Below are 23,669 nucleotides of genomic sequence, written 5' to 3' on the forward strand. Positions count from 1 at the left end.
CCCCCAGAAGTGAGACAGATCATGACAGTGTCCTTTTATACGCTGCGCTAGGCCTACAAGGTCACTACACTTGCTTGCACACTCTCCAGCAATTCCATTCTGTTTAGCAGTCAAGAGCGAGTTCTTCCTTCAGTATTTCAGCAAATATTTTATTGCATTTGTTACTGACTTAAGAGTCAACATTCAGGCAGTTTTATTCTTTATTTCTTGATGGTACTGCTTGCAATTTACTCATTTCATGAGATATTACACAGAAATGCATTACTCAATTCTTTCAAAGACAGCTTCTTATACTGCTGTGGTTTAGAAAGCGGTAACCCAGTTGTGACAGTTCTACCGACTGTACATTTGAAAGTGCAATTCATTTAAAGAAAATCAAAGCATAAAGACTTAAACAGCATTACTGAAACAAAAGTAAGCAAAGCCACACGACCCTTAGTTGAAAGTGGCTTCTGTAGGATCCTACCCAAACGCAGTACCCCGGGTGACGTGCTGAGTCCTTAGAAGACTGCAAATTACGGTGATAAGGGAACTTCAGTGTTAACTTAGCTCAGAAACAAATACAAACACATTCCCAGAGAAAATGAGGTAGCTTTGTGACAAGTTTTTAACTATCACTGGGTACAAGGAACTAGGACCTGTAGTTCAAGACAATGATGAACCACCACTAGATGAAAGAATAAGACTTTAACATTGCTTTCAAACTTCATTTGTATAAACATTAAAGCAAAGAGTTACTTGGGACATGAATAACCCAAGTGTACACACAGTCAGAATTCAATTCGAAGTCTTGTCTTTCGGTATAGTTTTAAAAGATTTTCCCAACATGTTTATCCTGGAGACTGCCTTGCATTGTCAAAATCAAATGGCCCAAAGGACATGAAAACAAACCGTTAAGAATAATTCTGTACTTCCACCCAATTTCTTTGTTGGGTGAAACCAAAAAGGTAACAGCACAATTAGCATTTCATTAGAAACAAGTCAGAGCACAAGACAGAAAAGTAAGATGAAATTATTTGGCCCTCTTTTTTGCCTCAGTACCAAACATTATCTCCCCAGTGTAGGGGGAAGCGAGTGATCGGGATAGGGATATATTCATAAACAGTCACGCCAATTTATGACAAATGCTGTAATATCTTGTCTCATGTTTTCTTTCCTTCATTCACTGCAGTGATCACTGGTGTGGGAGGAGGACATTTACTGATTAGTATCTCCAGTATAGCCTCTCACCTACGGTTCATATATCTTTCGTTTGGAATGCCAATATAACCTCTGCAAGAAGCAAACGATGGCAACTCCAGCCCTCGGCTTCAAGCCGTGGTGCCAATTCCCATGCAGAAGAGCTCAGCCATTTTGACAGCAAGATCCTTCTGTCTTGTGGTTCCTCACAGCAACCTGCTGGTCCTCTGCTGTGGCTCCCTAGAAAGGCTATCACAACATACAGCCATACCATCTTTCCTGCAACCCTCCCATTAATCCAAGCTTTCTGACTGGGCACCACAAGTCATTCAACGGCTTGGAAGTGAAAGGGAACAAGTTCACCCCAGAACTGAGAGGAACTGAGACTGGGGATCCCTACACTGAATCTGATGGAGGCCCTTCTGCTTCATCATCCTGCCTACTCTACAGGATATAAGCTACTCGCACCAGATGCACTGCTAAGCAACAGAGAGCCTGATGGACACCAAAACCTCTAGTAATAAATACTGTGGAGGCTATAAAACACAACATTCAAGTGTGAGTTGCGTAGAGAAATGGAGAGGGAAAAATGACATCAGAACAAACAGCACAGAAAACATGCATTATAGTGGTACATTCCTCTTGTTATCTTCCATGATAGGCAGGACTTCCATAAAACCCAAAACAGAACCCAGCTTGAAAACCACTGGCCCAGGACACAAGTACGTCATTGTCTGCTACCCTGCCCAAGAGGTGAGAGAAACGCCAAGTCTGTGTCATGGCCAAGAGCGATTCTCAAACTAGAGCCCAGGAGCCACGCGGGGTCTGGTGAGAGCCTGTGGACCGTTGGAGGTAACACTTTTAGAACAACAGCGAGGGATACAGCAGGAAGATCGTGCAAGAAAAGAGCTCTCTTTGGTCAAGTGTTCTGTAGACCAGGTTAGGAAAACCATTGCTAAGGACAGCAGAGACACCAGGGTCCCAACCCAGAAGAACTAGCCCACACCTTCAAATTCTTTGCTTCTGTTAAAACTTTGGCATTGTCAGGTTATAACAAAGCAGGCAATGATCATCAGATCAGAACTGAGGATGATTTTAGCTTCCTTTTTTCCCACCCCCCCACCCCAAGAAATTGTTAAATACTTTAGCCATTATCATTCATGGATTTGCTTATACATGGGTGTTAACTTGCCTGCTTTGTTACTTGGCTTGCTTGCTTCTCAGTAAAGTGCCGGTGCTGGCTGATTCTGTGAAATAGCTCTCCCCCTTCCATCATCTCCATTACAATTAGGAGCCGAGCCCTGTTCAAAAGCATTTCATTTTGTTATATTAAAAATAATAAAAAAATAACAGAATTGCTAAGCTAATAATGCATACTTCATATCTATTGACGCAGGCCAAAAGAGAGACATATACTTGCTTCTCCTACAGTTGTTAGAGCTATTTTGGTTCTGTGATTTTGCCTTTAAGCATATAAGCTACAGGATTTTCTGGCTCCCAGCACAATCTGACTCACTGATTGTCAGCCAGGAACCTACAGTTTGCTCTTCATGTTGGGCTCCCATATCCAGCTGGAACAAACACCATGGACATGTCTACATGGATGCAGTCAGACAGACGCACACAAGCTCCACCCACGCCTTCCACCAGCAAGCCAGTTTGGACCTGGAAGCCATTTAGACACATCAATGTATAACTCTGCCCTCAAAGAATAATACAGCAGGTAGAGTCTTGCATTAAACAGGCTGAACAGCTTCCAGGCTGGAGCTGGCTTAGAGCACAGCATACACCCGTCTGCACCCATCCTTGCAGACATGCCGATCTGCCTAGGCACTGAAGATGTTCATGGAAACTTAGAAGGCTGAGGAATTCTCTTTAATGCTTTTGAGTCTGGATACTCTACTGTACCTCATTATTTTAATTTACAGTTTTATTGACATAATTATGAAGGACAACGAATAGGAAGTGTGGAGATCCTCAAGAAACTGACTTCTAGTTCTTCTCACCACACAGCAAAATCAGATACATCAGAGACTAAGACAGGTCTCAGCTCTTTTATTCTCCCAGCTCTGACTTTTTTTCCTCAAGTAATATCCAATTAGAAGACAACGTTTTTATCCCAAGTGATATTAATGTATGAAAAATAGTAAGTCTGCTTCATGTTTTGCTGTGTTCATTTTAAGCAGGACAACGTATTGAGAGTTTACCAGGGCAGAACCTACTATTTACAGAAACAATTCTCTTTTCCTTTTTTTTTTTTTTTTTTAAAATGAAGACTGGCACTCTGAGTTTCCCAGTGGCTCACAGGCATCACCATCATATAAAAGGATCTCACCTAGGATTCTAGGTAGCAGTCACAGCTCCAATCCTGCTTTAACAGTGCTTTGAAAGCAGAAGGAGGCTCAAAGGTTACAATTCAATTCAAGCTACTAAAGCAGTATCAAAGCAGGACAGAAGCTAGAAGCTAATACACTCTCTCAGACAATGCAGGTATCACAGACTGAATCAAGGAAAAACCTAAGAAATGAAGATGTATTCAAAACCAGTAGTGAAGGACACAAATTTTTTTAAATATGCAAAGATCTGGGCATTGACAGGGGAAAAAGCAAGCATTGCTTAGTCTGAAGTATAAATATCATCTCTAGAACACCCTATAAATATTAATTTTGGTCACACTGTAATTAAAAAAAAAGCAAACTCCACTATACCTTGGCCTAAACATGGAAAGCAAGCTGTGGGAATGAATCACCCTATGTAATCTTACCTTGGGCTGGATTCATGTGGGAACTGCACACTGTTAGCATAAACTTCAATAATTTGAACAATATTTGGATGTGTTGCACACATCATGTGCAGACGTACCTTGAAGAGAAGGGAAGAAACGTTACTGTACACGGTGAGACGTACTTGACCAGTTCTGTTCCTCCCTCTGTCCCCAAGACTATGGCGCACACAAGCCCGTGCGCTGCCAGCTGTGCTCAGCACCAGTCACACCCAATTTAAAATTATTAAAAAAATAAGCAGTGCCTACAAGCTTTCATATGAGTGACCAACAGCCATTACACTACTTGGACCCAGTAGGACAAAAAAAATCATACATTGCCAACCTATTTGTTACAGACCATGGAATCAAACCCAGCAGAGTTCCAGAAAAAGCCCAATCTTTGATTTCTTTGGGTTTTTAAAATAAATTTAAAGCTAGAACTAGCTTTAAAGTAGCAAGAGAGATACAATTGAAATGGAAAATTCAGGAATAAAACTTGAAATTCCGTAATCCGGCTCCTTTTATTGCTTCAAGGTCTAGCACTCACAACACATGAAAGCTCATCTCCCATTCCGACTTTATGAAACAGGAACCTAAGGAATTTTCTCCAGTTTAAAGCTACCTAGACTGCTAAATCAAGTCAAGGCTTGATGCTCCTTGTCAACAGATTATTTTTCCCTGGGAATTTTAAACGAGAATTTGCTTGGTAACAAGAAATGGAAGCTGCCTAAACCTTGAGGACAATTAACGTTCCTTTCATTTTCATGACAACTTGAATGACTGCCCATCATTTTCAATAGACTGACAGCTTGGTACCTTGGCACGCTCGTGCCAGCCACAGTAAGTCACAAACAGTATCAGTGAGCTTATTTAGTTTCTCGTACGTAGATAAACCCGTACCATTTAGAGTGCAACTTGAAGCATTCTTGGCAATTCTTAGAGTAGTGACATCCAAGAGTGAGATGTATGGAAACAAAAACAGTTCTAAACTAGTCATGTTACATTACACGGGACACAGGGAGAACACTAGTGTTAAAATCCAGCGCTATAAATTACACTTGTACATACACAGCTAACACCTACAGCAAACTCGGAGTTAGAAAGACCCTGTTTCACCCACCACCTCACCCTATAGAAACTGAGCACAGCAAGGCTAGAGGATCAAACCCAAGGAATCTTGCATAGCAAGATCTGCAGAACATGTGGGTTGTTTCTTTTTTTAAGCCATTGCAAGAATTCACCAAAAGGGCGAGACTTTGCGGTGTGTCAGAAGGCAGACAGTATAAACAGGAACTATACCTCATTTCTAGCTTTTGGACGATCAAGAAGAATTTTCAGTGCAAAGCGTTCTTGAGAGGATTTTTTCACGCAGACTCTGGTATTACAGCAATAAAATTATTCAGTCAGCAAGAATGTTAAAGACACACTTCAAGCAATTGATCTGTAGTTATGAGTTTGCTCTCCACATGGGAATTAACAGGAACGCCCGCAATCTGGAATATACAGGGCACCTGTCACCACGTCCCAGCTTGAAAGCCTCAGTTTTCAGCCCTCCGCAACAATCTAATACGTTCTACGGAAACACCTAACACAAAGTTATATTTTCAGCAAGGCAGAAAAAGTGCTTCAGAGCAATGGGTAACTGCAGACAAGCAGAATGCACTCTAGACATTCAGCCTGAAGAGATACTTTTGATGAAAAAACCCAAACCACACAGTGGCAGCCTGAATATCTCCAATGAAGGGTGTAGTCTGTAATAAATAAAGTGTTTCTGAATGGAAATCCTTGTTTTAGCAAGGCCACCAACTGTGCCGCACACGTTTTTTTCTCTCTTTCCCCCATTTAACATTAACAATTGAACTGCTTCAGAGGGAAAGGCCCACATATTAACAGGCAGCTAAAAGAATAAAAAACAAAGGAATATTTTAATAAAGATCAGAGGCAACACAGCAACAGAAAATGAACGAGGAGAAACCAACTGCCTGGACAGGAAGATAAATGGTGCAGAAGACAATCGCCCTGTCAAGCGCCCAGAAACAGAGAGGCGCAGACATTTGTTTTCCAGCACTTGTGCAAATTCCCGCTCCCAAAAGGGAGAGTTCTTGTTGAAAAGGGAACGTATGTTTTGCTTTACACAAAGCATCCAGTTCCTGCAGGGTTTAGAAATTCACGGTGGGCAAGTCTGGTCTGAGATGCAGAGCTCGTGGCACTATCTGCTTTGGCCTCACATGATGATGTGAAAAAATAGCTGGTAAAAATAGCTAACGGGTGCAGAGTGCTGATGCCCCAAGTGACGATACCATAGACGGGAGCAGCGACCTTTGCACCGCACTGACACTGGTAGCAAAAGGACAAAGGTGTTTGAGAATTTTCTGCTGCCACCATTTCACAACTGACTCCTCTTTCTGCTTTGCTTTGGGAATACGGCAGCGAGATGGGACAAGGCAGAGGCGAGGAGAGTTTTAATTCAAACGTATCCCATAAAAGACAATACCTCGCTCGGACATCAGCTACAACCCGCATGGAGTAGAGGGACATTTGTTTATAAAGAGAGTCTTCCACATATCACATCGCAATTAAAATACATACTCACTTCTCCACAGCTAATGAAGCAGGCTGAGATTACATACAAATCCGCAGGTGTATTGTCTTACCTAACAGGACCACTGATCCCAGCTCCCAGCTTCTGAGTCCAGTTAATGTTGTACTCCTCTAAAATGGAGGTTTCCTATTCAAGAAGGAGCAGGGGGAGGGGAAAGAGAGTGGAAAAAAAATTACTACATCGCTTCCAAAAAAAACCAGCTCAGCAGACCTGATTTGCAAGATACCTGAGCAGAGAAAGAGCCTGCTTTGGAGTTTTGCTTCACCTAGGAAAAATAAATACAAATGCTCACATAATAATGTATTTCAGTTTAAAATTATTTCTGTGCAGCTGAGACTGCTCACCCTGGCATTCTGAAACAGGATTATTGAGAACAATAAAAGGGATCTTGCACCTTTAATACAGAAAGGATATCAAGGGAATTCCCCCCCCCCCAACTCTTAAATCCAGCTTTCTACCTAGAAATGATCAATCGTAACTGAATACAAAGGCCCGGTTGCAGCATTATTACGTACTTTTTGGTCATATGGTACAGCAGAAAATGATTTTGCTGCTTTCTTAGGCTTTTCAAACCTTTGGAATCATTATACTGTAAATTGAATTACTGCATATCTAGTTTTAGCTTGTCTGATAACAAACCAGCTCCTGTTAATAATCCTTCTGTCCAAATCCACGTAAACAGGGTTTGGTTTTGTTATGACACAGCTTGGGTACTATCGTGCTTAAACATGTCACAAGGCGGGATGTAAACGTAGCTTCAGCGCGCAGCATTTTGATTAATGCCGCTGCCATGTGCTGTGACACAGATGGTGATCTAACAACAGAGCAGGGCTGAACAGTGGGAATGTGTGCAAACACAAGGCAAAGAAATACACGCCATAAAATTCTGCCTTTGTTCTTTCATGAACATTGCTACCTATGTTCAGGATCATCTTTCAAAAAGCCACGCTTTCTGATAAATTGCAAGAAAAGGAGGTGGTAGCAAAAGCTAGCACCAGAGAAGCTTAAGCAAGCAGGTAAAATACTTCCCAAATACACTGAAAACAAATGGAAGAGTCCGCTGCTTGCAAAGCGCTTTATTCTGATCCGATTTTCCCCTTCTGTTAACTTCAATTCAAAACATGCAGCATTTCAGGAATCACTCGTGCTACAAATGACGATAAAACTGAGGACACTCGTGCTCTCAACTGAAGTATGGAAAATGGCAGTCCCTAACCTGGGATCGTTGGCCTCTGCTGCAACAGTCGTGGATTAACACTATTGCCAGGCTGGAGCCAGACCTCAAGCCACACAGATTGAAAACAAAGCAAGAGAGGAAAGCTGATATTTAAGGCAAGATTTGAAGGGATTAGAGAGTGCAAAAGACAGATATGAAAGGAAAACTTGCCTTTTAACGCAGTCTGGAGTGGGTATTACATAAATCATAAATGACTAGCATGAAAGGTGTAAAGGAAAAAGGTAAAGTTAACTGGAGGTTTTATGAAGGGTTTTAAAAGAAAGGGGAAGAAAAGCATAGCGGATCACACAGAGTTTGTTGTTTTCAAGTAGAAGCACAAAGAAACTTTCCTATCAATTCAACAAACGTAAATTTCACTTGTGAGACGCACATCAGGGAAAAGCTAATTTAATTTTCCTGATATTCAGATATAGAGATTTGAAGGCAGCAGAGGTGGAATGAAAACACAATTTTAGAAGAGCATTAATGAGCAGAGAAAGGGTTTCTCTGAACTGGGGAGTACCTCCTCAGCACATGCTTTCAAGATCACACTTAGTGTTTAAGTTTTGAAGACAGTCTAACCACTGAACCGGAGAAGCGAATGCCAAAGTACTCCGGAGCAACATCGTGATTAAGAGATAACAATTCTTTCTTATTTTTTATAGAGCTTTGAAGTCTGCTGCTCCTGTTCCAAAACTTACCTAACCCTTTCAACTGCACAGGTTGGTCTAAAAAGAGATACTGTCTCCACATACAAGCCCAGTCTTGACTAAACAGTTTCTGCTGCCTCATGCCACTTCTGCGGTGGCACAGAGACTACTTGCTTCATCCCAGCTGAATAAGTGGAACAGAGAAGCTGATTAGGAATTGGAAAGTCTGTGATCTATGAATCAAATGAGGTGAGAATAAGATCTGATAGTTCTCAACTCCTGAAGGACAAGTTCAACAACTACAAATAAGTCCATTTTTAATAAAAAACTAACTTCCTCTTTCACATTCTACATATTTGCCATTGTTTTAAATAAAAAAGCCAACATCTTTGTTTTCTGCATTTTTATTTGGACTCCAATCTTCATTCAAAAGCAGCTTTACAACTTAGAAGTAAAAATGAATAATCTAATAATCAAGAACACTATTCACCATTTCTTAATGGTATGAAGAGCAGCATTTGAGAACTTTGATGTCCGTCAATGTACAGAATTGCTTACATCTTCTAGTTCAGAAACAGGAGCTCCAAATCTAGCACCAAGACTATGTAGCTGCTGCTGAGTTCATAACATTCAAGCAGCATGAAATACTTAAAATGTACAGCTGTAAAACTGCCCTCTGAAAATATCAAAATCTATTTCAACTGGTAAGCCTAAATGCCTTTCCTCTTCATTTAGATTAACGTACTGTGGACACAGGCAGCAGAGAGTATGGTATCCTGCACTTAGCTCCACATCTGGAGAATAAAACGCCTTACAGTAGCACTGCTGCACAGCACTGAACTTGTAGACTGGCTGACGGGTCAGCTGGAACTAATCTGCTGCGGCTGGGAACAGAGGAGGCAGAGGGTGTCGGCGAAAGCGCTTTCAAAAAAAATCTGCAGTGGTGCAGTTTCTTACAGTAAGCCCTTTTGCTCCGACTGCTAAAGGAACTTTAAACTTCTGATAACTCCTTACATTAATTTCCAGTGGGCAAAGGGAATAAACTAACTGGAAATGTATTCAATTACAAAGAAGTTTCACATGAACTTTAAGAGTTGAGTTCTCTTCAATACCACAATTCCCTTTCAGCTAGCTCAGGGTACCTAAAACAACGGTTCGAGCATCGTCCCATGCAGAGTCAGCAGTCTGGGATGCTAACAGCCTGGAAAGGCAGGACTCTCAGATTTCTCCTACCTTGATCTCCAGCAAGCTGCTTTCAGACAGGGTTAGGCATGCATCGGGACTGCTCGGGGGAAAGCTCAGGCGCTTCTCAGTTTCCACTGAATACCAATGGGAAAAGGTTTGACGTAAGCTACTTTAAGAATAATACATACTCACTACAGTCAAGTAAAAGTATACAGGCTGCTGCTTGGACAAACTCCACGTATTCAACAAGTGAAATGCCAAAAACCACTGTAACTCCACCTCCACTGCTCCCACACGCAACCTTTCAACTTGGGCTAGTTTGCCTTAAACAGCGATCACTATCTTGAATCACAGACCTTATACCTGCAGACGCAGGTGAAAACCAATCAAACTGGAGCAATTACCAAGCAGAAAAATCACCATATTATATAAAAGTGCTAAATTATGTTTTAGGTTCAGACAATGCCTATAACCCAAAAGATTTGCCCAGAATCTGTTCTCAGTCAGAACCCCTCCAAACTGAGAGGGGCAGGAGGCAGATGCAGGACCGTCCCTACACCTACACAACTGCTTCAGCTTTTTTGTTTTTTGTTTTTAACCCCCGAGAGCTCTGATGTAGATCTTTACCTTCACATGAAATACCACAGAAATACTTGAAAAACATTCTTGTTGAAAGCATTCTGGACAGCTACTTCACCTGCACTATGCCAAGACTGATAATGAAGCAGGACGAGACAGTATACAATTTCGATACTTGATCTCGTAGCTTAATTACAATCTGGGTTGTCTGAACGCAGCGCTTAGACCTTCTTCTGCTTTAGGCTTTTTTAGTTCAAAAGGCAAGACCCACATATTTTAATCCAATCCAGAGTTCAGCAACACGATACTGTGTTGTTCCTTCTCTTGCATTGATTTTTGCCCCCAATGAGCTTTGTGAAGACAAATCCCACCATGGCAGAGAGCAAGGCTAAGGAAAGGTGACAAACGTCAATACACAGGGTCTTTTTACCTACATATTTAAAGAATTCATTAAAATAAGCATTTATGAAGGCATCCAGAATCTGCAACAGCGAATGCTTTGCACAAGGTAAAGAGCCTGCAGAGAGTCTTTAAAACATTGTTTTATTGTCACTTTATCTCAAAAGGGTTTCCCCAGCTTCTTCAGGAAATCCGCTCAGCCAGGTCACAGAAGGATTCACCGGGAAGCGCTAAGCTCACACACTGATTCTCGCTGTAAAAAAAGAAATCCTGAATCTGTTCAGCTCCTCTGCCACCACTCGAAACACAAACATCCCACACGCCAGATTTGTTTTCATGACAGCATCCGAACGGGAACTCGGGAGACGGATTGAGGCGACAGCGTTGCCTCCACAGCCGGGGACTGCTGCGAGGCAGAGACCCCAGCTCCCCGCCGCCCCGAGGAGCCCCGCGTCTGCTCCCCGCGCTCTCAGCGGCTCAGCGCCGATCCCCCAAGGCCGGAGCCCGCGGAAGCCATCTGCCCGCAGCTCCGAGTTCCCTGCCCGGTGTCTGGCGCTCCACACCGGGGCTCTGCGGGTGACGAGCCCGAGGGCAGCCGGGCCCCGGCGGAGGGGCAGCGAGGGGCAAAGCCGTAAGAGAAGCGGGGGACCGGGACCCGCTGGGCCCTGCCCGGGCTGCCGACCTCCCCTCGCAGGGCCGGGGACGAGACCCCGAGCGCCGCTGCCTCCTGCCTACCTTGATCGTCTTGTCCATCTCGTGATCCTCCGACATCCTCCCGCGGGGCTACGGGCGGCCGGGGGGGGCGGGAGCCGCCGGTCCGTCCCCAGCGAGGGACAGCGGGGCTGCGGGGGCCGAGGGCCGGCGAGGCGGAAGGGAGGGAGGCGGCCAGGGGAGGCCGGGGAGCGGCGGCGGGGCCGGCCCGGGGTCGCTGGGCCGCGCTAGGCAAGGAGCAGCCCCGGAGGAGCCTTTGTGCCACCGCCGCACCGCCTCATCCCCGGCCGGGCGGGCCGCGAAAGAGGGGGGGGGGGGGGGGGGCCGGGACCCCGCGGGGAGGCGGGGGAGCGCGGCGGGGGGGGCGCGGCCGGGCCCGGAGCCGCCGCTCAGCCCGGGAGACGCCGCCGCCGAGGCGCCGCCGCCGCCCGCGCCGCCCGGGAGCCAGGCATTGCCGGCACCCTGAGACGGGCACACCCGCCGGGCGGGGCGCCGCGCCGCACCGCTCTTGCCCCCGCCGCGCCCCGCGCGGGAGGCCGGCCCGCTCCTCCCGCCTCCTCTCCGCTCCCACCGGGGAATTTTAGGAGCCTCCGCCACGGCGGTGGCGCGATTTACAGGCGGCCGCCGCCACCCCTAAAAGCGCGACGCCGCCATCAAGGCCCCCGCGGGGCCTTCGAGTCGCCGGGTGCCTTGTAATGACGTATGGGGGGGGGTAAGGACCCCCGGAGGGGCGGAGCCGGAGCGCTGCGCTTCGCCCCGCCCACTCCCGTCGAGAATTCTCGCGAGATGTCGGGGCGCGAGCGGCCGCCCGCCGCCATGGCGGATAACGGGCGGCGCCGGCCCCCTGAGGGGACGGACGGGCGGGCGGGGAAGGCCCCTCTCAGCCTTCGCCTCGTACCCGCCGCTCCCGAGGGGAGCGCCTGCCCCTCCTAGCACGCCTGCCCCCCGCGCAGGTCCGGCTGCCATGAGCAGGCCGTACCGGCGTCTCCCACCGCATCCCCGGGGCGCTCACCGAGGCACAGATCCCCCTCGGCCCCCCCGTCCGGTACGGTCAGCTCTGCTGCTCCTTTGCTGCGGACAGTTATCAGACGCAGGGCTTCCTTTAACATTAAGGCAATATGAGGAAAGCAGGCAGCGCAGAAAATCACCAAAAACCTTAAAAATTCCTTGAGGCAGGGGGTAATTGAAAATACAAACGTGCGGGTGCACTTGGGCTGCTGCTTAGCTCACTGACACAAACTGCTCCAACAAAGGTAGGGTTAACTTCACTAAAACAAGAATATTTATTGTGAGTAGATACAATGAGAGCAGGTGGGAGCAGCTGAGAACAAACTTTTACCTCACAGATTGACACTGAGCGGTTGCTCTCCGGCTCGGTGACACAACCGAGCCTCGGTTCGCTTCGCTGACAGAAGAGGGACGTAGATGTTGGGTGTACAGGAGTACAGAGCTAGCTGTGTAAACCAACAAAGAATTATTATAAAACGTACCACAGATGTGCATTTAAACGATTTTTTGGAAAAAAAAAGCATATTCACCAGATACAGATGCAGCAAGGGTACACCCATGTAATGCATTAGTACTCAATTGACTGTATTTGGTATTTTAAAAAGCCAAGTAACATTTTTTTAACAAAAGCTCCTTCAGGCACCTTCTAAAGAAACATTTCTTAACGCAGAGTTACATATTTTCCACCCAAGTTTTGTGTGTGTTAAGAAGAGGTTTCCTTGCTTTGTATCTCATGAAGCTGCATAGGTGTTTCCAAACGCACGGAGAGGCTGCTGTCCTTTAGGAGTTTTTCTGTGGAATTTTGATTGTCACCTAGAAAAAAAAAAAAACAACAGTCACAAGTTATTTTCCTGGAGACGATGTTCATTTGTATTCACTTGAAGGCCGAGAGGCAGCAGCATCATAGAATCAGAATCGTTAAGGCTGGAAAGGACCTCTGAGATCATCGAGCCCGACCTGTTAGCCTAACTGCCTGGTCCACCTCTAAACCATGTCCCCAAGCACCACACCCACACGTTTTTTGAATACTTTCAGGGACTGTGATTGCACCACTTCCCTGGGCAGCCTGTGCCAGGGCCTGACCACTCTCTCTGTGAAGAAGTTTTTCCTAATATCCAACCTAAACCTCCCCTGGCGCAGCCTGAGGCCGTGTCCTCTCGTCCTATCGCTTGTTACTGGAGAGAAGAGACCGACCCCCACCTCACTACAGCCTCCTCTCAGGCAGTTGTAGAGAGCGATTAGGTCTCCCCTCAGCCTCCTCACCTCCAAACTCAACAACCCCAGCTCCCTCAGCCGCTCCCTGCAGAAGCGAATCAAACCAGAGGACAGTGTACCCCAGCCAGCGGGCAGTGACCGGGATCACCTTGGTCTGGAGACCTATCTGGAAGGCTCGAAGAGAGGGGGAAGCTCGAAGGCTGGCTGACAGCATCTCTCCAGAGATGCCACTGCTCTTTGAGAGGTGGGAGCGGGCACACTTGTTTGCTCTCACCCAGAGCTCCTGCACCAAATCGGCCCCCTGCCAGTCACAAGCTGGAGGCCCTCAATCATTACGCATTTTGCTGTACTGTAACCACGGGGCCGGGCTAAGCACCTCTGCTCAAGAGCTCCATCACCCTGGAGACACTGCAGCTGCAAGCAGCCAGCGTGACAGCCTTTTGCCTTGTCTTACAGGAAATTACTCAGCCTGCGGTGACAGGATTGCCTAACACCAGGAACCTTGGTCTCCCACGTGGACCCAAGGGCATATCGACTCAAGATGAGCGGCATCAAGTGCTGGCGGTCACCGCTCAGATTCCCCCTCTTGAGGGATGAGTGCCCAGCGTTCACCTGCCAGTTCGTAGCTGCAGAAGCTTCTCCCCAACAGGCATGCACCCCCAGCACATGCTCCTTCTGTTCTCCACAAAATAAACTCACGGAGAAGTCCATACACTCGCATTCTTTACAGTGGGAAACAGCTAAACAGTGCCAAGTGGCAGGCAGTTGGTAATCCATTAGGTGACTTACCCTTGTCTTCCTCAGCAGTACAAAGCGAAGCTAGCTTTCTGTTTTAAATACAGTTCCATGGAGTTGTGTTTGCGGTTACTTAGAAGTGCAGCTCCAAATTTGTTTCACGCATTAGAAAGAATTGCGACTCTCAGGCCGGCCTATACTAACAGGCACAAATGCAATTTGGAGCTATGGCAGAGCGTTAGGAAGACCTTGAATACCGAGATACTCACATTTTTCACCTCTACATATGCCTCCAGACCGTATTCTCCCAGCTCTCGCCCATTCCCAGAAGCTTTGTAGCCGCCAAACGGGGCTTGTGCACCAAACACATCATAGCAGTTTATCCTGAAGTGGAAACCAAGAATTAAGCACCTGCAGTTTCAGAACAGCTTAATGGAAGAGCTCTTTCGCAGCAAATGGACATCTCGGCTCTTCACAACAGAGGGACAGCTGAATTTCTAGGCAGGATTTCCATATTTGTCAGTTCTCTCAGCCAACAGAATTAATCAATACTGGAACCTTATCCTCATCAACCAGGAAACAGAACATCACAAAATCAACTCACGTCTCTCATTATCACAGGACCAAGCCTCCAGGTTGCCACCCACACCCCCTTCAGAGCACAGATACCAAAAGCACCTACTTGTTCACTCAGTGCCATTAAAAAAAACCCAAAATACAGCGAGATACTTGATCTCCAAAATCTCTTGTGCTAGAACAGTAAACTGGTGTTGAAGCACTGACTTTGGCAGAGTCTTCAGCGCGGCCTCAGAACACAGAGGAGCCTCCGCTGCAGCAGCCAAGACCGCACCGAGGCGCTCGGTGATGGAATCGCTACTGGCACGCGGAGCCCTGCAGCAGCTGCGGTCACTGCCAGCTGCAGTACTGGATTTCTTTTCCCCCATCCCATTCTTTAATTCACAGTGAGAGCACGGAAGCTTAATATACCTGAATTTTACCAACAGTTAGCATTACAATTGAAGGTCTGACGTTACATTCAGCGAAGTACACGTCAAATTGGATCCAAAGTAGAGACAGGCTATCAAAGAGCAAGCTTAACGAGAAATGGCAGCACACAAGGAAGCTTCCAGCAGTTTAGGGAGAAGGAAGTGTCAAGGCTCACCAAACTGTTCCCGCTCGCAGGCCCTGTGACACATAGTTTGCTTTGTCAAGATCCTTTGTAAAGACTGCTGCTGCTAGGCCGTACTTGGAGTCATTTGCTCTCTCAATGACCTCCTCAATTGTTTTGAATTTCAGAATCTGCATGACCGGCCCAAATATCTGCAAAATCCAAACAGAGCATGTGATAATCTGTGTAAATTGATCACGGGGGAGGCTGTGGGTGATGCTGGAGTTACGTATGTATGCTAGAAGTCACACAGGGCACCAAATTCAAACTATCGCTTCCTGTATTACGAAGTTCCAGAATGCAATCTGAAGGGAAGTTTAATGTGGTAACTTTCTAAGCAGCATTAAGTTTCGCAGTTCATGAATACCCAGTTCTTGTAGACCCGTGGGTATTTTTGCATCAGAGGGGGCAAAATGACAAAGAAGCGAGAAGCTGACAGACACAAAGGCGCTGCGGGTCTCACCTCCTCTCTGGCAATCGTCATGTTGTCCTGCACGTCGCCGAAGACAGTTGGCTGGATAAAATAGCCTCTGTCCGCAGCAGGGTTGCCACCGCACAGCAGTTTGGCTCCTTCACGCTTCCCAGTACTAATGTAACCGAGAATCTTCTTAAACTGCTCTTCATCTACCTAAGAGCCATGAGGACAGACAGATCAGCTTCACCTTCGCTGGGGGTAAAAAGGGTTTCAGCTACAACCTGCTGTGCATGCGGCTGTGCTCTAGCAATTCCTCATTTCAACAGACTGCCAGGCCAGCTTCAAAGGGAGATAATAATTTTTAAATGCCAGCGTCAAGTGGAGGTTTTGGAATAATCAGAATGGTTAATTAACTTCTCCCTCCCGCACAAGCAAGGAGGTAATGGGCACAGATCAAAGGAGATTAATCAAGAGACCGAAGGATGCCTTTCATGCTGATCTGCTGAGGCACAATGACTCAAGATTGGGACTATTGAATGAGAGAACAGTCCAGGACATTTCCGGCTCTTACCTGAGGCCCCTGTTCAGTTTTAAAGTCAAACGGGTTTCCAACCACCCTGGACTTGGCCTTCTCAACACTCCTCTCCACAAACTCATGATATATATCTTCCTGGACGTAGGTTCGAGATCCAGCACAGCAGCACTGCCCTTGGTTGAAGAAGAGGGCAAAATGGGCTTGATCCACAGCCCAGTCCACTAAAATTGGGGAGAGGAGAGAAAAGAAATAAGCAAATGAAACCAATCAGAGTCAGTAAGTGCCTAATTTTGAACAGCTACCGTGCAGACTGCTGGAGTATCAGTGATACAAAGTCCTTTCGGCTGACAGGCATTTTCCATGCTTTGAAAGTTACGTACAGATTTAATCAGTATGAAGGTCTATTAAAGCACCCCATAGTAGAGAGAAAAATCTAGTCTGAGGCAGATTACAGTTCTCATTTGAAATTATCAGGTATTAAGGACAAGTTATTTTAGATCTAGAAGAGTTTCCTTCCTTACTGCCATATAAAAGCACGTATGTTTGCTCATCCAGACCAAAAATGAGTTTCTATGCAAGAGATGAGGGAACCAGAACTTCGTAAGAGTAGAAAAGAGCGGTACGCACTAAGAGAAAGAAATGAAAACAAAAACGGAACTAAGACTGAAGGAAGATACCGAAACAATTCTCATTTGTTGATAACTGAACTTCTTCACAGCACTGGGAAAGAAGTGGGAGTGAAGCAGCGCTGATACACAAATACAGCAGCTACAGCAGGAGGCACGGAGGCTTCACCAGGCGAGAGCAGCCAGGCGGTGTCAGCACTGGAGACCCACACCGCACAGGAGAGGTTTCCTTTCCCCTCCAGCTCTGCTTGCAGAAAGCCAGTGTAAAAGGCACAGATCAAACACTACAGCAGGTGCTTACTGTCTGCATCAGACATGATTATGTTTGGACTCTTTCCTCCAAGCTCCAGTGTCACCCTCTTTAGGTTACTCTCTGCTGCAGCCTTCTGGATCAGATGCCCAACCTGCACCGTGAGAAGAACAGGTATTGGGGATTAATTCCTACATACAGCAACACCTGGCAGGGTGGCTGGTTTTAGGTGTCATCAGCGGTTTAATAATAATCCCGCCATTGTCAGGGCTTTAAGGGAACAACTGAAGTCTGCCCAGAGTTTCACCTCTAGTAAGAAGCAGCTCAAGGGAAACAACAGGAAATATTCTAAAGAAGGCACCTAAAAAGAGTCTTATGTAAAAATAAATGCCACACCCTGAATTCAGCTGTATTTTTTAAAAAGAAGTGTAGAAGGCAAGGCACCTCCAGTATTTTATACAGAAAAGGTAGTACAGCAACGAGATATTCTCTATATCCCAAGGGCTTAAAGGCTAAGGTACTCCCTTACCTCCGTGGAGCCGGTGAAGGCCACTTTGTCTACCTCCATGTGGGAAGAGATGGCAGCCCCTGCCGTGGGCCCATAGCCGGGGATGATGTTCACCACGCCTGGTGGGAATCCAGCCTGCCGGTTCACAGCAGGAGAGAGCAACGTTATTCCTTTTACAAATCAAGGATTTCACCTACCCTCATCTGTTGGTAACACTTCAGTAGGCCTTCCAGAAAGAACAGAGCCTTTTCTACTTCACTTTCATTTCCCAGGTCTTTAGTTTTAATGTTCAGTTCGCAAGAACCAGGACAACTCCTCTCTCCACCCTGCATCCTAAGCACAGTTTGGAGCTATTGTTAGCTTTCTAATCACCCTGAAGTTTATTATTTAACCGACCCTCAAAGAGTCCTTCCCTAATCAAGATTTATGTCCCCTGCATACACATTTATAAGGACAAGGGGTTTTTTTTGCTAAATCAAATGCTCGGGCACCCAAGACAATCCAGCCTTTCTTCGGATCAGACAGCCCTTCTCTGTTCCCGTCACATGCCCTCCGCGGCTCACCCGTTTGGCTGCATCACACCGTGCTCCAGCAGCGATAGCGAGGCAGCGGATGGAAACCCAGCCTGTTCACTCACCTCTTTGATCAGATTAGCTACGTAGAGAGCACTCAGGGGGGTTTGCTCTGCCACTTTCATCACAACCACATTCCCAGTAGCCAGGGCAGGCCCAAGTTTCCATGCCTGCATCAACAGCGGGAAGTTCCACTGAAAAACAAGGAGGTATTTGCTGGTCTGAACTTGAAAGTTTCCGATTAATCAGTAAGTAACCAGTGAGCTTCACTCAAATCAGCTGCAGCACCTATGGAAGCAGTCTTTGATCTTTCCCTAGCTGCTCTTCAGTGTTTGGCTCCTTTTCAAGCACTGCCTTCTGCTTGTCCAGGGAAACCGTACTCTGAAGTGTGAGGTCTCTCAGTACCACTGCAAAGCCCTAACTTGTTTGGAATGACTCTTTACTGTCAGTTTAACCGTTAAACGCTCTTTTGAGGCGTTCTGAAAGAAAGCCTGTTTGTAATGACAGAGCAGCGCACACAGACCGGTGATGCGTTTACATTCAGTTCTTGCTCAATGCAAATACGACAAACAGGCAAACACAGTATGCAACGATCAGAACCTGGCTGCTCGTATAAAGAGGGAACACTATCCACGCATCATTGTGTAAATGTGGCTTCGTTGTTGACAAACCACCTTGCTGCCAGTTAGAGAAATAAGATCACTTACATAAAGCTGAATTTTGCACACTAATTCTCTACTTCCTCATCACACAGCTTTTTGGTTTTAATGTTAGGTAGTAGCTTAAACTTAGTTGTGGTTCTGAGCCAGGTAACTCCTATAAAGGGGTTTACATTATTTTTTTTTCCCAGCAGATACAAAGTAAATCTTACTCAGAGCCCATGAAATCAACAAGTAGTTCTGTACTGCCAGAGCAAAGTAACAGCCCTCCCAGCTAGTGCAAGCGTAACTTTACCACTGGAGGAAGCAGCAGTTAGCAACAGATAATAACTTGCATTTTAAGACAACTCTTCATGCTACCACTGAATTCTTGAAATGCTGCAGGAACTCCTGATACATTTTACTTACCGGGATTATCTGTCCACAAACTCCCACCGGCTCATGTCTTGTGTAACAGAAGAAGTCTCCATCCAATGGGATAGTTTTGCCATGGAATTTATCCGACCAACCTGCAAAGTATCTAGCAACAATAAAGTTTTGGTCACTGAATGCAAAATAAGTCTCCTGTCACCAGAAGATAAGAGAGACTTGCTCCAGCTATTCGCTTTCCTCCTCTCTTCAGTCACTTCCTAAAACACATAGCAATACAAATGTTTCCCAAACAGGTGATTTTAAGAACGGACAGGAAATACAAACATTTGTCTCTCCGCCTTTGCCAGCACTTTGCACAACATACATTCTATCATTCCTGTGCCGTAACACAGATCACCTCCATTAGTGTGAGTCCTGTATATAGCAAGAGAGAAACATATACGTAACAAAAATCCTTTGGGAAGTCACAGGAATTACAGCCTCATTCTTAACAAAAAATAAACCCAGAGGAAAACAGGGTGTCTGACACCCTGCCCTGGGCCGAATGAAACCAACAGGTCAGATCCAGCCCTGACACCCACAACACCTGGATCAGAGGCATCTGGTCTCTGCCCGAGCAGAGGTTCAACGACCACGGGCCAGCTGAGCCCAAGCCTGGAGCATGAGGAGTTACCGCGCTGTCCCTGTAGCCTCCATGCCTACCTGAGACATTTGACTACCATGTCCAAATCCACCAGGTAGGAGATGGAGTACGGTTTGCCATTATCCAGAGTCTCCAGCGCCTACAAAAGACAACGAGATTGCCTGAAGAGCGAGGTGGGGAAAGTCACACATATAGATTTACATTCGATTCTCGGTGTGCAATTCGGATCAGTTCTGCACGTTGGCCTTTTTGCTTTCAGCTTCCCCAGACAACTTCCCCGTTCTTTGTAGCGCTCTCTCACAGTTCTAGCCGTGGCTAAAGTCCCCATCACACCCGATGGGCACAAACCGCCCGTTTCTGCCTCCCGCTCCCCAAAGTTAGGGATCGCAGCAGAGAGCTCAGCCACAGAGCGTGATACGCACCGCCAGGTAAGCCCGGTCCCTCTCGATCAGGTCAGCAAGACGATTCAGCAGCTTCCCCCGATGAGAAGCATCCATCCTCCTCCAAGGCGAGCCCAGCTGGAAAGCTGCCTTGGCCGCCTTAACGGCCTTGTCCACATCTGCCTGCAGAGGAGTTCAGGCAAGAGGGTGAGCAAGGAGTAACCAGCTCCCACTCACTCTCTCAAAATACATCTGAAGCCCTCCCTGGTCTCCAGGGGAAAACAGCCCCCAGCCAGACGGCACGAGTGGCTGCTTGCACCAGCCTTTTTGGGGGCAAGAACTTGCAGCCTTGACAACAGCCTCACCGCAAGGCACTCATCGGTCCCAGGGCAGGGGAGCGCAGGGGCTGCGGCCCCTGGGCCGCTCACCCCACAAGCATCGACCTGGGCAGCGCTGCGCAGCAGCACGGCCTCAGCGCAAACGCTGCTGCTGGATCGGCCGCAGCTTTCCCGCCCAGCCTGCATCCGCAGGGAAGAGGGAGCAGAAGGGGCAGTGAAACGGATGGGTGCAACAGCTGCGCGGCCACCACCTCCGCCTGTGCTTACACTGTTATATCAGCTATGCAGAGAGCAAATATTGTGAAGTTATTTCCGCAATGTCACCTGCTGGGTTAATATTTGCACCCTAGAACAAGGCATGGAAAAAGCTCCAGGAGCGTGCTTTTGACACTCTTTCAGGAGTTGATTTCGCCAGGGCAGTCTAAAGGAGATTTTTCCTTAATCAAACGTCTCTAATCCATCGGTTTGCCCTGTCAGGGCATTAACTTGTTTCTAGTTGGTTCTCTGTTCTGGCTTGCTGCAACAGCCTCACCAGGACAAGCCAGTCTGCCACGGACAAGCAAACAACAAAGGGTTTCCCTCACTCACCCCTCCCTTGGGGAATACAGACAAGTTTCCAGACTGCAGGAAGAATCCAAAATTGCTGGGAAACACCACCTCAGCTCTGCCACTAGAAGGGCCTTGCATAAGGCATGGGATGATATTACATGACTCTCTTCCCCACCTTCACTCTCTTTTTCTTTTTTTAATTTCCTAGGGCTGGGGCTGGTCTCCCACTGCGTGTGTACAGCAGAAAGGGGCTGTTCAGGTGAATCCCGACCTTTTGTCTCCTCTGCTACCGTGACTCTGGGTCACACCGCCAGCACAGCACCCACAGGACCGCAAAGGTGTCTGCCTCCATCCCTGCCTGTCCCAGCAACCGCCACCCACGACTGCTCCCCAGCTGCCCAGCTCAGGCTCCACTGCACGCCACATTCCTCTCCACCTTTTCCAGTCCCGGCTTGCCACTGGTAAGAGGCAAAGCCAGAGGGTTTTTCTTGAAAGCAGTAGTCAAGGAAGAACACAAGCAGCGCTCGATGTGGTGTTTGTGTAGGTCAGACACTACTGCAAACACAGCGCTTGGCGGCTGCCTAGGCGAGAGATGAGCGAGTGTCTTCCTCTGCAATCCCTGTGAACCTGCTCATGCGGGAAACAAACCGATCTCGTCAAGAGAACATTTACCTTATCGCCCTCAGCAACTTGGCAGATAACTTCTCCTGTGGCTGGATTGATAGTGGGGAAGGTTTTCTTACTGACTGCATCGTGCCATTCATTATTTATGAAAATCTGCAACGAAAAAAGCAAAGCAGTGTTAAGCCTTAGACCCAGACCTAGGTGAAATCAGTAAGAGCTTCCATTGTTTGATGGCACCTTAGCAGGCTGTTTAATTAAAAGGGACCCAACTTACGCGGGCTCCAAAACTGCACCCATACGAAGGAGCTATTTTAGCCTAGAAGTACGGGACAAAAGACACAGCCTCGAGTTAATTAAAAGAATTCACATCTCGGCAAACAGCACGTGAATTGGAAGCGGTTCCTGTCTCAGTAAGTCCCTGCAAGACCTGGAAGCCTGGCTGGAGCTGCGCAGGGACACCGGGAGCCTCAGGGAGCTGAACAGTGGGAAAATGCTTCAGGCCCGGACCATACAGTTGATTTTGTACACGGCACTAGAGCTTTTGCCAGCATTTCCCTGATTAGCTGATTTTAGGCTCCCCGTGTACCATTCTGAAACCGAACCAGGCACCAACAGCAGCTTTTCACCAACTCTTTCTTTCTCAGTAAGGGCGAATTTGTTTTTTCAGGTCCACGGCAAGAGCGGTCTCAGTGCAAAGATCACGGTGCTTGCCAAGCACTCCGCCAACCCCCAACGGCCTGGTCACGGCCGCTGGGAAGGAGCGGCTCGGCGGCTTGGGAGAGGAACGCGAGCCCTCCGCCAGCACCTCGCGCAGAGGATCGGACGGCGTTTTCCTCAGGGCTGCTGAGCAAGGAGCGCAGGGTCTGATCTGTGCAGACAACCGGCATCAAGCCAGGCACCTTCCCCTCCCTTCGCATGCCCTCTTGCGTAGTTTTCTCCTTAGACTGTTTGCGCCGATGGCAGCGGTTAGCTGAAACAACCGCGGGGACCGGGGTGAAGCCCGATCGTAGCAGGACACGCGCCTTGCGCCTCATGCCAGCTGCTCCACCCAGACTTGCTTTTTTTTCCAACAAGATTTCCTGCAACGCAAGGCTTTGGGCCCAAATGTCCGGCTGCTCCGGCACCTGCCCGGCTCAGCGTTAAACCGGGGTGTCCCCAGCCCCGCGCCGGCCCCAGCAGACCCCACAACCCCTCCGGGCCGCGGCCGAGCCGGGGAGCCCCGGGCCCCCCCCGTCCCAGCCCCGCTCGCTCCGGGGGAAGCCACCGCTGCTGGGGCTGCCCGCGGGCAGCGGCCGGGACTCGCCCGCCCGCCGCGGGGACGCGGCCGGCTCCGGCCCCCGGCGCGGCCCTACCTTGTTGCAGGCGATGTCGGGACGCGGGTTGGGAGCCGGGATGGGGGAGGCTGCGGCCGAGAACGGGGCAGCGAGCCGGGCCGGGCCGCCGCCCAGCCGGGAGACGCGCACCGCCGCCCGCAACATCGCGCTGCGCTGGGCCGGGCCGGGCCGCGGGCGCGGCCCCCGCTCCTCCGGGGCGGCCCCGCACCGCCCCCGCGCCGCCCCCGCGCCGCTCCGCCCGCCTCGGCGCGGCTGGGCCCGGCGGGCTCGGTCCGGCTCGGCGGGGCTCCCTCCTGTCCGCAGCGGCGCGGCCTGAGTCGAACCGGCTCGGCACGGCTCGGTCCGGGCAGTGCGGTTTGGCTCAGCTCGGCTTAGCTGGGTCTCGTTCAGCTCAGCTTGGCATGGCTCAGCTGGGCTTGGCTCACTTCAGCCCCATTCGGGTCGGTTCAGCCC

The 23,669-nt window shown here is 48.2% G+C and overlaps 2 protein-coding genes across 8 annotated transcripts in view; both read right to left on the reverse strand.

Moving 5' to 3' along the window:
- Positions 1-11,961, reverse strand: part of MAPKAPK5 (MAPK activated protein kinase 5) — a 27,149-nt gene extending 15,188 nt beyond the window's left edge. For 3 of the 7 annotated variants that reach the window (XM_087754573.1, XM_009472595.2, XM_009472586.2), the window contains exons 1-5: positions 11,310-11,959; positions 6,598-6,671; positions 5,243-5,318; positions 3,944-4,041; positions 2,372-2,480 (exon numbers count right to left, since the gene is read on the reverse strand). In XM_087754573.1, the coding sequence (XP_087610699.1) occupies positions 2,372-2,480; positions 3,944-4,041; positions 5,243-5,318; positions 6,598-6,671; positions 11,310-11,345 (393 nt within the window). In that variant the 5' untranslated portion in view covers positions 11,346-11,959. Of the gene's footprint in view, positions 1-2,371; positions 2,481-3,943; positions 4,042-5,242; positions 5,319-6,597; positions 6,672-11,309 lie in introns of all 7 variants that reach the window. The other 4 variants (XM_087754572.1, XM_087754570.1, XM_087754575.1 and 1 more) reach the window with 2 other exon arrangements.
- Positions 11,962-12,544: 583 nt separating this feature from the next.
- ALDH2 (aldehyde dehydrogenase 2 family member) lies at positions 12,545-23,405 on the reverse strand. Its single transcript, XM_087754895.1, has 13 exons — positions 23,235-23,405; positions 21,931-22,035; positions 20,414-20,554; positions 20,051-20,130; positions 19,385-19,496; positions 18,383-18,511; positions 17,767-17,880; positions 17,289-17,391; positions 16,398-16,582; positions 15,875-16,039; positions 15,406-15,563; positions 14,513-14,627; positions 12,545-13,106 (listed from the first exon to the last, which is right to left on the reverse strand). The coding sequence occupies exons 1-13, from the start codon at positions 23,358-23,360 to the stop codon at positions 13,074-13,076; spliced, it is 1,566 nt and encodes a 521-aa protein (XP_087611021.1). The 5' UTR covers positions 23,361-23,405; the 3' UTR covers positions 12,545-13,073.
- Positions 23,406-23,669: the final 264 nt, after the last annotated feature.

This window comes from Nipponia nippon, unplaced genomic scaffold (assembly GCF_047370975.1).
Source record: "Nipponia nippon isolate SJK-2023a ecotype South Korea unplaced genomic scaffold, ASM4737097v1 scaffold_18, whole genome shotgun sequence".
NCBI lineage: Eukaryota > Metazoa > Chordata > Aves > Pelecaniformes > Threskiornithidae > Nipponia > Nipponia nippon.